This window comes from Sminthopsis crassicaudata, chromosome 2 (assembly GCF_048593235.1).
Source record: "Sminthopsis crassicaudata isolate SCR6 chromosome 2, ASM4859323v1, whole genome shotgun sequence".
Classification (NCBI taxonomy): domain Eukaryota; kingdom Metazoa; phylum Chordata; class Mammalia; order Dasyuromorphia; family Dasyuridae; genus Sminthopsis; species Sminthopsis crassicaudata.
In genome coordinates, this window is record NC_133618.1 from 288,006,904 (window position 1) to 288,024,290 (window position 17,387).

Below are 17,387 nucleotides of genomic sequence, written 5' to 3' on the forward strand. Positions count from 1 at the left end.
GATATTTGGAGAAGGGAGAAAATTTATAGCCAGCATCTCTGATGAAAGTCTCATTTATAAAATATATAACAAACTGTGTCAAGTTTATAAGAATACAAGTTATTCCCCAATTGATAAAGCTCAAAAAAATGAACAATTAAAGCCATCAATTTTTAGTCACATAAAAATGCTCTAAATCACTATTGATTAGAGAAATGCAAATTAAAGCAACTCTGAGGTAGCACTCACACCTTTTAGATTGGTTAAGATGACAGGAAAATATAATGATAAATATTGGAGGCGATGTGGGAAAAGCGGGATACTTAATGCATTGTTGGTGGAGTTGTGAAATAGTCCAACCATTCTAAAGAGCAATCTGGAACTATATCCAAAGTGCTATAAATTTGTGCCTACCCTTTAACCCAGCATTGCCATTACTGGGCTTGTATTCCAAAGAGATCATAAAAAAGGGAAAAGGACCCACATATGCAAAAAAGTTTATAGCAGCTCTTTTTGTGATAGCAAAGAATTGGACAATGAGCAGATGTTCATCAATTAGTGAATGGTTGAAGAAGTTGTGTTATATGAACATAATGGAATGTTATTGTTCTATAAAAAAAGATGAAAAGCTGCTTTTAGAAATGACTGGAAAGATTTACAGCAGCTGATGCTGAGCAAAACTCAGTCACTTAACACTTACTAGCTATGTGACCCAGGGCAAGTCATGTAACCCCAATTGCCTCAGCAAAACAACAACAACAGCAGCAGCAGCAGCAACAAAAAACCAAAAAAAACCAAAAACAAATAAACAAACAAGCAGAACCAGGAATATATTGTACATAATAATAGCAATTCTGTTATTGTGCAATGATCAACTGTGAAAGACTTGGTTCTTTTCAGTGTTTCAATGATCCAAAGCAATCCTAATAGATTTTAGATAGGAAATTCCATCTGTGTCCAGAAAAAGAACTATGGAGATTTACTGTAAATCAACACATGCTATGTTCATTTCTTTCTTTTTTTTTTTTTTTTTTAATGCCTCCCATGGTTTTTCCCTTTGGCTCTGGTTTTTGTCAAATAGTGAATTCTTATTCCAGAAGTTGGAGTTTGGGGTTTTATCAAATCTAGATTATTATATATAATTAAATATTCTGTAATGTGTATCTAATTATTCCACTTATCCACCTCTCATTTCCAAATGGAAATGGTTTTGATGACTGCTGCTTTATAATATAGTTTTAGGTCTGGTCCTGCTAGGCACCATTCTTTGTATTTATTTCCATATATTCCCTTGGTATTCTTGATCTGTTGTTCTTCCTGATGAATTTTATTTTTTCTCGTTCTAAGGTCTTTTGGCAGTTTGATTAGTATGGCAGTGAACAAGTAGATCAATTTAGACAGAATTGCCATTTTTATTATTATTAGCTTGAGCCTATTCATGAGCAATCGATATTTTTCCACTTGGTCTGACAATATTTTTGTAAGAAGTTTTGTAATTGTGTTCATATAGTTCCTGAGTTTGTATTGAAAGTGATAGACACCTAAATATTTTTCTACAGTTATTTTAAGTGGAATTTCCCTGTCTTGCTGATGGGCTTTGCAATAAAATATAGAAATGGTGATGATTTTGTGTGGGTTCATTTTATGTGCTGCAACTTTGCTAAAGCTATTAATTGTTTTCAGTAGGTTTTTAGATAATTTTCTAAGATTCTTGAAGTATATCATATCCTCTGCAAAAAAGTGATAGTTTTATCTTCTCATTGCCTATTGTAATTCCTTTGATTTTTTTTTTTTCTTATTGCTAAAACCTTCATTTCTAGTACAATATTGAATAATAGGGGTGACAACAGACATCCTTGTTTCATCCCTGATCTTATTGGGAATGCTTTCAGCTTTTATCCATTACAAATAATGCTTGGTGTAGATTTTATTATTTTAAGGAAAGCTCCCTTTATCCTTATGTTCTCTATGTTTTTATGCTATATTTTGTCAAATGCTTTTTTCTGGATCTATTGAGATTATCAAGTGATTTCTGTTGGATTTGTTATTGATATACTTAATTATGATAATAGTTTTCCTGATACTGAACCAGCCCTGCATTCCTGGTATAAATTCCATTTGGTCATAGTGTATTATCCTGCTATAATCTCTTCACTAAGATTTTATTTTAAATTTTGCATCAATATTCATTAAAGAAATTAGTCTGTAATTTTCTTTTTCTATTTTGGTTCTTCTTGGTTTAGGATTCAGTACTATATTTGTGTCATAGAAAGAATTTTACAGTACTCCTTATTTACTTATTTCCAAATAGATTATTTAGTATTGGAATTAAATGTTCTTCAAATGTTTAGTAGAATTCACTTGTGGATCCATCTGGCCCTAGAGATTTTTTCTTGGGGAGTTCACTAAAGGCTTTTTAATCTATATAATCTCTTAATCTATTCTTCATTCCCTCATAGCTACTGCCTCCACCATCCCACTCTCATATTTGCCTTTTAAAGTCTTTTATGAGCATTTCCAAGAAGCCTCTTTGGTCTCCAGACCAATTCATAACACTCTAAGATTTCTTCTGTGGATATTTTGTCCTCATTTGAGTTGGTGTTTTGGTCTTTCCTGTCACCATAGTAGTTTTCTATGGTCAAGATTTTTTTTCTGTTTCTTGCTCATTTTCTTTCCTTTCCTTTTGGTATTTCCTATTTTTTTACAATTTAAAGTTGAGCTCAGCTTCTCAGGTAAAGGATACACTGTCCCAAACTTCCTGGGCAGCTCTGAGCCTTGGCTTTGAACACAGGGCCCCTTGTTTGCAGTGGGTAGCTTTGTCTGTTCTTTTCAGGAAATAGCCCAATTTCCCAAAATTTCTCTTCTGACTTGGGACACGAGGCTGCCCCAGTGATCTGTTGCTCTACTGAGCCAGGACTGTTTTAGTTGCTTATTTTCTGTGATTAAGACCCTCTCACCAGCTTTCTCAGAGTCTGTGACCTGGGCCAAACACCCTTTTCACTCCAATGAGACTGACCTTTCTTGAAGTTTTTCCAATCTATCTTGAACTAGAGAACATTTTTATTCTGTCCAACCATTCAGAAGCTTACTTTCATATAGTTTTTGAGGGAAGTAGAGAGTTTGAGTATTTTCCAGGCTTCACTCTGCTATCTTGGCTCCAGCCCTCAACTATTTATATATGCTTTCTTGAAATGGAAATTCATTGTTTCATATTTTGATTCTTTCCTGATGTTCTGCTGGCCACATGACAAGGCTTATTTTTTTCTTTTTCTGTCTTTTTTCTTAATTTGAATTAACATTTTAAATAAATACATTAAAAAACAATACTCCCCCAGCAAAGGCAGAACTGGAAGGGTAGAAAGTCATCCCTTTCAAAAGATGTATAATTGCTTATAGCATCTGCCCCATTTTTAATGACTGTATCTGAATTCCTTACCTGCCTTTGAAAGATGAACTCTTGAAGACACAGAAAGAAAGATAATATCTGCACTATAGAAAGAATGGTAGGTGCGCTGGATGGGGTCATCTGACATATAGCCTAACACCACAAAACTGTTGCCCCCATCAGTTGAAAGCCACACCTAGGGGAAAAGATAATAGCAAAAAATCTTTTTGTTTTATAACGTGAGGTATACTGCATCAGAAAGATACTATACAATTCTATTCACATTTGTTATTTACCCATTGTTTAAAAGGTACTGATAATACAAATTTTAAAAACTCAACACCCTTCTTTGATAAGTTTTCAGCCTATTAGAGGATATAACAAACAAATACATAACTAAGTAAAAGGTAATATGAGGAGTAAGAGAATGCTAATAAATGGGAGACTCAAGAATGGCCTTCATGGAAAAGTTGGCATTAGAGTCAGATTTGGATGAAAAATGAAAGTTGTGAATACATATAATGTATATATATATATATACTATATATATATATATGTGTGTGTGTGTGTGTGTGTGTGTGTGTGTGTGTGTGTGTGTATTCTTTAGAAACACACTCTGTATTCTAAGTCCAATTCAACAATAATATGAATCCTGTGAGGGAGCTAGCAAAAATCTCATTGAACAGTTTATGCAAGTTTTTGGAAGAGTGAAGCATGTTCACAAGCAGTAATAGATAAAAGAAAATTTGAAGAGAGATGTAAAGTACTAACATCTAAGGAGAGTAGGCAAATTTTTCATTGGAGGTAATATATGAACAGATCCCTGAAGAAACCAATGGATTTTAAATAGAAGAAATAAAAAAAGAAAAACATCTCAGCATGGAGAGAAGTGCTACAATGGCATGGTTATGAGAGACTGAGTGCTGAATTCAATAAATAACAAATTATTACATTTGTGCATTTTATTTGAATTACTCTGTGATGGGCGGGTATTTGTATGAGACAGACAGACAAGAGAGAGGGTGAAGAGAGAGACAGAGAGATAGAGAGACAGAGATACAGAAAGACACAGACAGAGAAAGAGAGTAGGTATTTAAAGCTGAAACTACATTAAGTTTAAAATGAACTAAAAGAAAAATTTCTATTAAATGTGAGTATATAGGTAGTATAAAAGAAAAATGGCATTTCTAAACTGAGAGAAAACATTTAGACAATTTTTTACAAACAATGAAGAAATAACTCAATTATTTGGTAATTAGTAAGAGGCTAAAACATATTAAAATAATTAAGGGATAAAATTCACCCCAAAAGAAACCCATGGTCACTGTTGGCAAGTTTTCCTGTTTATATCAGAAAAGCAGAAGTGGATTAATATTATGGAAATAATTACCTTTCCTAGCCTCAAAGAGCCTTATTCTTTTGATACACTCTATTTTTATTTATTTTTATATTTTCTAGTTATTTCAAATATTCATTTAATATTTATGTATTTTCTTTATATTATATATATAATGTACAAAGACATATATGCATATATGTCTATAAATCATATACATTTATTTTTCCTATTTTATTGTAGGCTCCTTGTGAATAGAGAATGGTTCATTCTTTATTTGTATCACCAAGAATCTAGCATTGTGCCTGACACATAGTAGACGCTTAACAAATACTTGTTTATTGAATGAGATATGCCTGTTAAATATTTTCAAATAAATAGAGATTTTTAAGTTGGTATATCTAGATTAAATTCTGCCAACAACACTCATCATATGCTGAGCATCAGCAAATGGCTCTAAAATCACAAGACCAGTCCTCAAGAACTATTAACTCCTGAGGACAAAATTTAGAGTGGGCAAATATGGGTAATAAAAATAAGAACATGGCTACTAATAAATGGGGTTTTTTGCTCTATACTTTTCCACATAACTTGAATCATTTCTCCTATTTTCTCCACCTATACAGATCTCATCCATCATTAAGACAAAATTGCTTTTGACTCTTTTGACTTCTAATGGCATTTAAATGAATACTTCAATTGATTTTCAATGGCATCAATGTAAATGTTCTTATTGGCTTAGGTGGTAAGCATTCATACTGATTCATCTTTTATATTTTTGCCCACTCCCTCCCACAGGTTTTCTATATGCTAAATGTGAGGGGGATATATTTTGACACCTATTCTATGATGTGTGTGTGTGTGTGTGTGCTTTTGTGTGTGTGTGTGTGTGTATTCTTTCTTGTTCTTGACACTTTTACAGAACACCTGTGGCAAGCCAATTTTATGCCTCAGTAGCTATTACTAATAGGAGGAACATTGAACAGAGTTATTTCTATGGTTGCTTTTCTCAAAAATTTTTCTGTGATGTTAATACATTCTTGAGAGACTATTTTGCAGAAACACTTTTAATGCTACATTTTGTGGCACCTAAGCAAAACTTTTAGCATCTTTTGTTTCCTTTTTGTTATCAAAAAAACACTTTGAGATCTTTTGTTATCTACATCTTTGAGTCAATTTTGAGATATAAAAACATGATCTACTATAGAGAATAATTTATAAAATTCTAACAGTTTTCCAGTTATCACCATGAATATTTTTATATGTATGTAACTGAATTTCAAAAATATTTTCCAAAAATATAACTATTGATGTATCCTGATTGCTTTTTGAGTCAAAGTCTCTATTCTTTTTGGTAACGTTCCTCCTAAAATTGGTTTATAAAATAATTCCTAGAAGCTTTCAATATTTCTTCCTCTGCCAACTAGATTTCTCAAATAAGTAAATGATTTGTCCCAATATCTTAGACCTATTCCAATTTATTAACAATTCATCTTCATTTACTATATAAAGTATCCAGGTATTGGAATCTACTTCAAAAACATTACTGAAGATTACATGGTGATTGGTTAACTCAATAGGGGTCATGTGATAGATCAAAGCAAAATTTATTAATTTAAATGTTTAAAGACAAAAATACTATTATAATTAGATTTTTGGAAGCTCACCCTTGGGTGCTTGTGATAAGAAAGGGTTGAGGGAAGTAGAATGATTATGAAGAAAAAATGTTAGTATTGGACTTAACCATGAGATTAATCCTATGAGTGAGGTAGCTGAATTTAAGGAGAAAATCAAAAGACTTGAATTATAATTTATAATAAATCATTGGCTGATTTCTTTTAAGATGAAAAGAAATTTCAAATAAATATTTCCTAAAAGAAACCCTTATATCACCTACAATGATAATTTAATGAGAAAATCTATTGTTTATAACGTTTTTCAAAAAGTTTATTCTAATAACTAGTTTAAAAATAATCTTTGTAAGCATGCATCCAAATAGTAATTTTAAGAATTTTTTCCACAAACATAGCAATGATAGACATCAATTATATTTTCCTAGATTTATCACAAATTCTGAATTACTGAGACCTAAATTAATAATATAGTTTTGTTTTAAAATTTCAATCGTTAAATCTTGTTTGTGTTTAATTGTAGTTGTAGCCACAATTGTTTAGGTTTAGAATATGTATATAGTCCTATGTATGGTGGCAAAATAGTTCTCCTTGGATGCTGCCAATTATCACTCACTGGTTTTCTGCAGAATAAAAGATATATCAGAAGATTCAAAAAAATGGAAGCTTCTGAGAAGATGGCGGAGTAGGTCAGAAAATTCCAAACTCTCCAGATTTCTCTCGCAAACAACACAAAATGGTGCCTCAGGGTAAGCATAAACCAGTGAAAAACAAGAAAGACTTGGAGCAGAACAGAAATCCTCCTAGGACAACTAGAAAAGATCTGAAGAAAGACTCCAGGACTGAGGTTAAACACTTCCTGATTAGCTCTGTAGAAATCTGGGCTGAAACTTCAGCCTAAACCACAGGAACTTTTAACCTCCCAAACAAATTAGAGATTCAGGGAGTCTGAGACCCAGAAGACTGAGGGAACCTCTGCTGATTAGGAATACTAGGTCTAGATGTGCTGAGATGCTGCCTTTGGACGAGAAAGAGCCAGCATACTCTATGAGTGCAAAAGCAGTGGGACAGGGAAATTAAAGGTTGCAGGCACTTTCAGGAAAATGGAGTTTTTTTCCAGAAAAGTGGAGTGAAAATTTGGAATTTCAGGGTAGAAGGGAGAGCTGAAATGAAGCTAGACGCATCATCCTCATCCAGAATTAGAAGTGCTTAAACTAATAATTCTCGTTTTTTAAAAAAAATGAACAAGAAAGAACTCTATCTTAGAAACTTTCTGTGAGAAATGGGAAGACCAGGGTTCATCTTCAGAATAGGAGAATGAAGTAAAAAAGGCTCTTCTAAACCAAAGAGTAATGTTAAATGGCTACCTGCTCAGAAAGAATTTATAAAAGAACTCAAAAAAGACTCCAAAAATCAAATGTGAGGAAAAACTGAAAAAAAAAAAAATGAGAACCATTTAAGAAAAAAGATTATGAAAACAAGTTAACTAGAAAAGGAGACAAAGTCTTTTTTTCCCGGTTGGTTTGATTGTTTATTTTTTGAGATTTATTTTATTTATTTAATATTTTTCCCCAGGTACCTTCAAAACAATTTTACATTTGTTTTTTAAAAATTTTTGTGTTCCAGGTTTTCTCCCTTACCCTCACCAAAAAATGAGAGACCACATGAGAAGTTAGACAAAATGTTTCCATAAAAGTCAAGCTGTGAAAGAAAACATATGTCTCCCACTCTAAATGAAAATAAAAACCCTAAAAAATTAAGTTAAAAAATGAGAGAAAGAGAAAATGCTTTAATCTGTATTCACCCACCATCACCATCGGTTCCTTCTCTATGGTTAGGATTTTTCATCACAAGTCCTTAAGAATAATCAAAACACAGAATCTTAAAGAAAATATAATTTTTTAAAAATTAGAATTAGACAAGGGGAATCCAATGAAACTATAAGAAACTGTGAGGGACTAAAACTCTTGAGTCAATGCACTGAGGTTGGACAATTGAGCCCTTGAGGCTAATTACTGGTTGGACAATACTCTATAAGAATATGCTTGGAAAATGGCCCTTCCCACTATCCTGTGCTGGCCCAATTGTTTGGTGTATACAGAGAATTGTGGGAGGGACTAGGAGGTGCAGTGAGGCTAGCTAGACTCACTCTGGATGAGAGAGATGAGGAGGTGGGGTTGCAGGGATCCTATGCATCCACTCTCTTCACTTCAACTGCTAAAGACCAAGAATAAAGACTTTTGCTTATTCTAAGGTATACAGGGTGCTAATGTGGTTGCCACATTTGGTGCCCAACGAAGGTCCAAGGACCCTAATTTCACTGAAGAAGCCCTCAGGGACCAGGAAATAGGGTGAATATTTTAATAGACAAACAGGGAGCTTACTTTGTTAAGGGCTAAACTAGTAACCTTTTTAGCTGAAATGGGGGAAATATTAGGAAAAGATTCTCCCCCAGCCCCAGCCCCCTTGGGGTGGGGGTGCTATAGAAAGCATGCTTAAGATGATCAAAGGACAAGATTTAATTATAACTTGGTTGCAGATCACTAGACTCTTGGGTACATTAGAAAGCACATCCCCTTGGTTCTTAAAGGAAGAAGAAATAGGGCTAGATAATTGGAAGCAGGTAGGACAACAACTTTGTGAATACTACAATGATAAAGGTCATCATTCAATTTCCTAGGGAACATTCTATATATACAACATAACACAATTGGCCTTAAAGAGTCCTGCAAATTATAAAAAAAAGAAAAATTTTCAGAACAGCCAGATTAATAGCAATATCACTAGAGGGCATGTGGAGTTAAGTGAGGATGAAGGGCATGGTGAAGGGCATGGTGATTCTAGCTCTGACAAGGTAGCTTCAACCCCGCCTAAACCAGAACTGGTTCTTGACATGTCCCCAACAACTTCACCTTCTGGGATGGAGGGAGGAGGAATAGTGGGAAGGGTAGTGATATCACCAGCACCTCCCCCCAGCAATCACCCCTTCTATGACTAGATTGCAAAAGGCACCACTCAAAGCCACAGAAGAAGGCCAAGATTTAGCTAATTTGTAATATGTATCCAATGATTCAACAGTTTAACTCTTCAGATCAAGAAAGTGGAAGATGCATTCCTTTTGATACAGAAATCCTCAAAGACCAGAAAAAGGCTTCCTTTCTTTATGGGGCTACATCAGCTTATGTTAAGATGTTATCACAGAATTTGGCTTAATAAGTCTTAACCCCTAGTAACCAGGAAATTTATAGCAAGGACATGCTTAGAACCTGGACAAAACTTGTTATGGCTTTCTGAATATAGTGAGCTCTGTAGGATACAAGCCCAACAAAATAGTCATAGTGGAGTTAATCCTCCAATCACCTATGACCAACTAACTGGTATAGATTCTTATGCAGACTTTCAGTACAAATTAATTACCCCTTAGCAGCATATGAGCAAATTGCTGATGTTGCAATCAAAGCATGGGCTTTTCTCCTGGTAAAAACAACATGGGTTAAGACCTTCACAAAAATTGCACAAGGGACAAATGAACCCTTTGCTGATTTTGTGGAACGTTTGCATTCAGCTGTCATACAAACTAATTGTGAAAACGCAGTAACAGACATTATTATAAGGCAACTTTCTAAAGAAAATACTAATGAGGTTTATAAAAGGATTAAACAAGGACCACGCAAGGATGCTCCTTTAGAGGAGATCATAAAATGCTGTGCCACAGTGGGCACAAATACCTTATATAACCAGGTTATGATGCAGAGTTCCCAAGATCCCAACATGGGAAGACAGGATTCTTTTGGCAAGAGACTTCTAGAGAGACTTGTCATTCATTTCAATGTGGTAAAGTAGGGCATTTGAAAGCTCAATGTTGGCATAGAGACAGAGTGAGAAAACATGGTGGGAGAACAAGATCTAATACCCCATGTCCAAAATGCAACAGAGGCCATTGGGAGTCAGAATATAGACTGATTCCAGGAAATGGCCAAATTCCCAGTCACTGGCCAAAGATTAAAGCAGATACCTACACATCTGGCATAGGAAGATCAATAGCAGCTGAAGTTAGTGCTATCTCTTTGAGATGGATATTTGAAGGTGAAACAGGAGTTTTTACTGTTTTTATAGTTGAAAAAATCCCCATCAATCTGTGGGGAAGAGACATGTTACAACAATTAGGAATAAAAATGAGTACTTTGGCTTTTTAGGCAGGGTTTCTGTGAAGGCCTGCCAACACTTTCACCTATTACTATCCAATGGAAAACTGATACATCAGCATGGATAGAGCAGTGGCCCTTAGGGAGTGATAAAATTCAGGCCTTATTAGATATATCACAGGAGCAACTTGACCAAGTACACTTGCAACCTTCTCTAAATCCTTGGAATTCCCCAGTATTTGTTGTAAGAAAGAAATCTGGAAAATGGAGGATGTTGACTGATTTAAGAAAGGAAAATAAACAGATGGAAACTATGGGAACTCTTCAGTCTGGACTTCCATCTACTACTCAATTGCCTAGAGAATGGCCTATTTGGGTTATAGACATTAAGGATTGTTTCTATTCTATCCCTCTAGATAAGGACATGAAAAGATTTGCTTTTTCAGTGCCCAGTGTTAACTTAGTTGAGCCTTATAAAAGATATGAATAGGCAGTTTTGCCACAGGGAATGAAAAACAGCCTGATTATGTGCCAAATATATGTTGCTGCTTCTTTTACTCCAGTAAGAAAAGCATTTCCAAAAGTAATGTTATTACATTACATGGATGATATATTGGGATATACACTTGAGGAACAAATGCTAGAAGTATGTCTACAAAAGACCATGGAAATACTAAGGAACTACAAATTACACATAGCTCCAGAAAAAAATCAAAGACATGCTCCTTTTCAATATTTAGAATATAAAGTATACCCTAAGGTGCTTACAGTACAAAAACTTTCCTTAAGAACAGCTAAACACCTTAAATAACTTCCAGAAATTGATAGGAGATATCCAATGGATGAGTCCAGTGTTAGGCTTGAATACCTATCAACTGCAACCATTATATGACATTTTAAGGGGAGACAATGCTATAAACTCACCACGCCAGCTTACAAAAGAAGCTCAAGTGGCTTTGAGAGAAGTTGAATTGGCTTTATCCAATGTGATTGAAAGAGTCACTTAAAAACCCTTGGAAATATCAGTTTTTGCTACAAGAGGTTCCCACAGCAGTCCTTCATCAAGGAGACAGTGTGATAGAGTGGGTGACCTCCCAGCACAACCAGAACAAAGCCTTACTCCTTACCCAGTGCTTGTGGCTAGAATTTTATTAAAGGCCATTAAGCGAGCAGTAAAATTATATGGGATAAGATCTGGCAAGATATACACCTTTTATACCAATGCACAAGTTAATGTGTGCTGTGAAATCATCCCAGAGTGGCAAATTTTATTAGCCATGTATCCAAATTTTACACAAAGGTCTCCATTAAAGATCACCAGACTTTTACATAATTGGTGATAGATTCTTGAAGAAAATGTTTCTAAAGTTCCTCTTAAAGGACCAAATATCTTTACAGATGCATCCAAACATGACATTTGTGCTGTATACTCTTATGACTTAACTGTAAAGAGAGTAGTCAGAACTCCTTTTCAATCCACTCAACAGAATGAATTGTATGCAATTATTCTAGCTATTAATTATTATCCAGGAGATATAAATATAATATCTATCTTGGCCTATTCAGTAAGTGTGGTACAAAGAATTGCTACAGCCCAAATAAAATTTGTAGCCTACAATATATATCAGCTCTTTAAGGAACTTCAAGAGAGAGTGAGAAAGCATCCAGGTAAGATTTATATCTTGCATGTCCACTCTCATAGTGGACTTCCAGGTCCTATTTTTGATGGCAATTCAAAGGCAGATAGCCTTTTAACCATGCTGGCCAATACTCCTTTATTTGAAGAAGCCTGAGAATCTCATTCTAAATATCATCAGGCTGCTCGAGCATTATGTTTACAATTTGGAATAACAAGAGTGGAAGCTAGAAGCATAGTAAAAGCCTGTCTAGCTTGCCTTCCTTTCCAAGCTCCTATGCTCCCTCTAGGGAAGAACCCTTGTGGTTTAAGACAATGAAATTTGGCAAATGGATGTGACCCATTATAAATCTTTTGATTGTCTTTCTTTTATCCATGTTGTGGTAGACACTTTTTTAGGATTCAGTTTTGCAATACCAGCAGCAAAAGAGACAGCCCAAGTGGTCACTGAATTCCTTATACAAGCATTTGCTATTATGGGTGTGCCTCAAGCAATAAAAACAGATAATGGACTGCATATACTTCTAAACATTTTGCACACTTTTGTGCACAACATAAGATTTTACATACCACTGGCATACCTTTTAATCCTCAAGGACAGGCAATAGTAGAGAGGAGAAACAGAGACATTAAGATGTTCCTCCAAAAACAAAAGAAAGGGGGAGCCACAGTTAACCCTAGAGAACTTCTAAATCTAGCTCTTTATACTATTAACTTCTTGATTTTTGACAAAGATGCACTAACTCCAGCAGACAGGTTTTATAACCCACCAGAAGGGCAGTGTCTAGTGCGAGCAGCTCCACTATCTTTAGATAATTGACAGGTGATATTGAGAGACCCAGAAAGTGGTGAATGGAAAGACAAGATAGACTAACTGCTTGGGGGAGAAGGTTTGCTTGTATCTCCACAAAAGGAGAAGGAATCAGATGGGTGCCAATGAGCCGTATTCACCTTGTCCATTGGAGAGAGACGGAGCAGACCCTTGAAACGAAGGAGAAGGCCAAAGAAACATCAGGTAGTTTCATTGCTAACTGTGCCTACCACTGAAAGAGCATGGCAGTTATGATGTTTGACTCATGGACATCAAAAAGGGGACTTCAAAATCCTCATCATTGGAATCCTTGAGATATGAAAAGATTGTTATAGGACTTCAAAACCCTCAGGAATCATTGGATTCTCTGAGACATGCTAAGATTATTGTTGGACTTCTAAACCTTCAGGAATCATTGGCTTCTCTGAGACATGATAAGATTGTTGTAGGACTTGAAAACCCTCAGGAATCATTGGATTTTTTTGAGAAATGATAAAACTGTTGCAGGACTTCAAAATCTGCAGAAATCATTGGATTCCCTAACACATAAAGACTGTTGCAGGACTTCAAAAACTTATGGGGATCATTGGATTCCCTGATACGTGAAGCAATGGACAATAGATTGATTTTGGACTATCTTTTGGCTGCTGAAGGTGTATGTGTTACTGTTGTTTACATACTCCCTTTCTAGGACTTCTGGAAATCTTTTACAACACCATGTTGATTTATATTGTTTGTTATATCACTACTTTGAGCCTGCCCTGGCTGTGGGGAGAGTCATCACTAATAGCCTGTGAATTATTGCTATGTGCTTATGTAATACCTTCCATGCTAATGGGTTTATGTATACCTTTTTCTAATAAGAGCCTTCAGCCCAGAAACCTCCTAGCAATCCCCACTTCTCTTTGGTGCTTTTCCTGGGATGTCAGGGAGGGTGTGATTATCTCCTTTTTAGTGCTTTTACCTCCCTTCCTGAGAAGTTGTGGCAGGGCATGATCGCCTCCTTTTTGGTGTTTTCATCTCCTTTCCTGAGAAGTCAGGGAGGGTGTGATCACCTTTTTGGGGGGGTTCTCACTTCCCTGAGAAGAAGGGATAGTGTGACTACCTGTGTTCTAAAACAAAAGAAAGCAGGAGATGTAAGGGGCTGAAACTCTTGAGTCAATGCACTGAGGTTGGACAATCAAGCCCTTGAGACTAATTACCGATTGGACAATACTCTACAAGAATATGCTTGGAAAATGGTCCTTCCTGCTATCCTGTGCTGGCACAATTTTGGTGTATACAGAGAATTGTGGGAGGGATTAGGAGGTGCAGTGAGCCTAGCTAGACTCACTCTGGATGAGAGAGACGAGGAGGTGAGGTCGCAGAGATCCTATGCATCCACTCTCTTCACTTCTACTGCTAAAGATCAAGAATAAAGACTTTTGGTTATCCTGACTCCAGTTGATTCTAAGGTATCCAGGGTGCTAACATGGTCACCACAAGAAACCAAGAAATAAAAACAAGATATGAAGAATGAAAAATAGAACAGTGTGTAAAATATCTAAGAAAAATAACATATCTAGATTATAGATCAAGAAGAGAAAACCTAAATGGACTACCTGAAAGCTGTGACTGGAAAACAAAAGGATGACAAAATAATACAAGAAATAATTAAAGAAAACTGTCCTAGAGTGATAGAACACAAGAAGAAATTAGGAACAGAAAAGATCTATCAATCACTACCTCAAAAAGATCTAATAAGGAAAGCACATAGAAATATTATTACTAAATTTTGAAATCCCAGAACAAAGAGAAAATTCTATAAGAAATAGCAGCAAAAGACAATTCAAATATGCTGGAACTGCAATTAAAATAGAACAAGTTTTATCATTATACACACACACACACACACACACACAAAAAAAAAAAAAAAAAACCCTACAAGTCCTAGAATCATATATATGTCAACAATCAAAAATATCTATAAATGGGGGGAGGATAGGATAAGGTGAAGTATAGAATGGTATGTAGATTAACAGCAATGGGATAAAGTCTGTATATTAATAGGAATGGGATAAATAGAAAGGGGGAAAGTGGGGGGAAAGATAAGGGAGAGATTCATGGATGGAAGAAAGTTAATACCAAGACAAATTAAGAACAGAGGTAGAAGAGTTAGTGTGGAAAATAAGAGATATACACAAACTTTTAATAAGGTTCAGGAATAGAATTTATTGGTGGAAAAAAGTAGGACTAGTAATCATTGATCTCAGACAAAGTCAAAGATTCAATCAAGAAAGAAATCTACGTTTTATGTCAGCCATATTGATGTCATTTTAGATAACTGTATACATATGTGTAAATTTTATATGCATATAACTTTGTATATACATGTAAGTATATGTATCTGAGTATATAAATAAATCATGGGTGGGAAGAGGTGAATATATAAACCCACATATAATATATATGTATACATATATAAATATATCTGTGCTTAATTTTAACCTTAGGAGAGATGGGCAGGGCTATGAAAAGGGAAAAGAATAAGGTAAAAAGTGCCCAATAGAGAATAAAACAATGGGCTACAATGAAGCAAAGAAAAAATGAATAATCACAAAGATATAATCACTTGTATTATTATATATGCTTTCTTTAAATGAAAATTTATTGTTACATATTTTGAGTGTTCCCTGTAGTTCTACTGGGCACATGACAATATTTTGTTTTGTTTTTATTTTCCTCTTTTAGTCTTTCTTTTTCTATTTTGTCTTTTTCTTATTTTGTGTTTAGTTTTAATACATAATGGCAATATTAGTATCTTTAAAATCTCTGAGACAGAGCATAAATATCATTTGGCATTGCTATCTACACAACAATATTTTCTGTAAGCCATTTTGCTGTAAAATCATTTTAGGAACACAGTTTTAGATCAGAGAATTCTATTCTAACATGAACTTGTGTCATGGAGACATTAAGTTCCCATGTGATGGGTTTATTAGAGGGCTTCTTAGAAGTTCTAGCATATTATGGGAGGTGATTTGATGTACATATTGGTTGGGAACCTAAATTTTCACTTTTTTCCCCAAGAGGACCAGAACCTTCCAGATGCCTCATAACTGACTTGCTTGCTCAAATCTTAGTATTTTAGAGATAGTTTAAAGTAGAGAAATTACACTCAATATTGTTCAAGGGTCTAACACATTAAAACTTGCCACAAGTAAAATTGTGTTAATACTCACTTGATTGCCATAAACATAGAGAAAGTGACTTCTAGGGTGGAAGACCATTCCAAGAGGAAGAGAAAAAGAATTAGGAAACTTGAAACTTGGAAATTTCACTTGAACTTGTGGTACAGAATTACGTAGAGCCCGTACAGCAACAGAAATCTTATTCTTAAAATAAACAAACAAATGAATAAAGGATTACATAAAATTACAAAGTCAGAGAGATTTTTCCACCATCATCAATCTGTTCCTTCATTCAGAATTTCTAGTGCCTAGAGATTTAAGTTATTACAGGATCTTTTTTTGTCCAAATATTTTTAAAATGTATTTCAAAATAGAAAAATAAGCAAAACCCCCCAAAAACATTGCTATACATACAACAGAATATAAAATATTCAAAATATGACAATTTTCATTTCAAGTAATCTTGGGGATTTGGTGATGATGTTTTTATAGGTTTTTCTCATCTTTTTTTTTCAGATAGTGGTTAATGAATTTTTTCTATTTCTGTTTTCTTTTCTTGTCACAACACTTTAGAACAATGTTATTTATTTTTATATTCTTGTTTTGAGCATAACTTTCAGATCGTCTAATTATTGTTATTTTTCACTTCTTAATATGTTCTTGAGATCTGCTATTTTCCTTATCTCACACCCTTTTTTTTTCATTCTTTATATTTTGTTTTATTATATCTAGATCCCTTATAACTTTGTTGGCTTCCTTTGACCAATTCTAGTTTTCAAAAGAGTCATTTTCTTCATTAAGACTCTGGATCACCTTTTCTAGTTGATTGACTTTCTCTTTATAGTCTTGTTTCTTTGAATTGCTCTTCTTCCTCAATCTCTCTCATTTGATTTTTAAAGTCTTTTTAAAATTCTTATATGAATTTTCTTTGGGCAGGTGATCATTTAATGTTACTCTTTGTGGTATGATATGCTTTTTTATTTCAGTTTTCTCCTCTGGAGATGAGCCCTGGTTTTCTCTATTCCACTGTAATTTTCTGTGATTTGTTTCTCTCTTCTCTGTCTGCACAGTTAATAGAAGAGTTTGTTAGTGCAGGAGGGAAGTGCTTCTGGTCTCAGGTTCTCCTTCAATTCTCCCCTCTGATCTGGAACTGAAAACAAATAACTCTACCCTTCTGTAAGCAGCTACAGCCAATAGTGTCTCTGCCCTACTGATGTTGCACTCAGCAACTAAATGATAGTTCCTTCTCTCCTAAGGCCATGTCTCAGCAGCACAATTGAGCCTGGCATTTCTT

At 34.8% G+C, this 17,387-nt stretch overlaps 1 protein-coding gene across 2 annotated transcripts in view; it reads right to left on the reverse strand.

The window, feature by feature from the left end:
- CATSPERB (cation channel sperm associated auxiliary subunit beta) overlaps nt 1–17,387 on the reverse strand; it is a 124,814-nt gene that overhangs the window by 53,267 nt on the left and 54,160 nt on the right. For both annotated transcript variants that reach the window (XR_012486431.1, XM_074289619.1), the window contains exons 14-15: nt 16,145–16,297; nt 3,416–3,560 (exon numbers count right to left, since the gene is read on the reverse strand). Coding sequence is in view for 1 of the 2 variants with exons in the window: in XM_074289619.1 (XP_074145720.1) it covers nt 3,416–3,560; nt 16,145–16,297 (298 nt within the window). In the remaining variant the exon portion in view is untranslated. The remainder of the gene's footprint in view (nt 1–3,415; nt 3,561–16,144; nt 16,298–17,387) is intronic.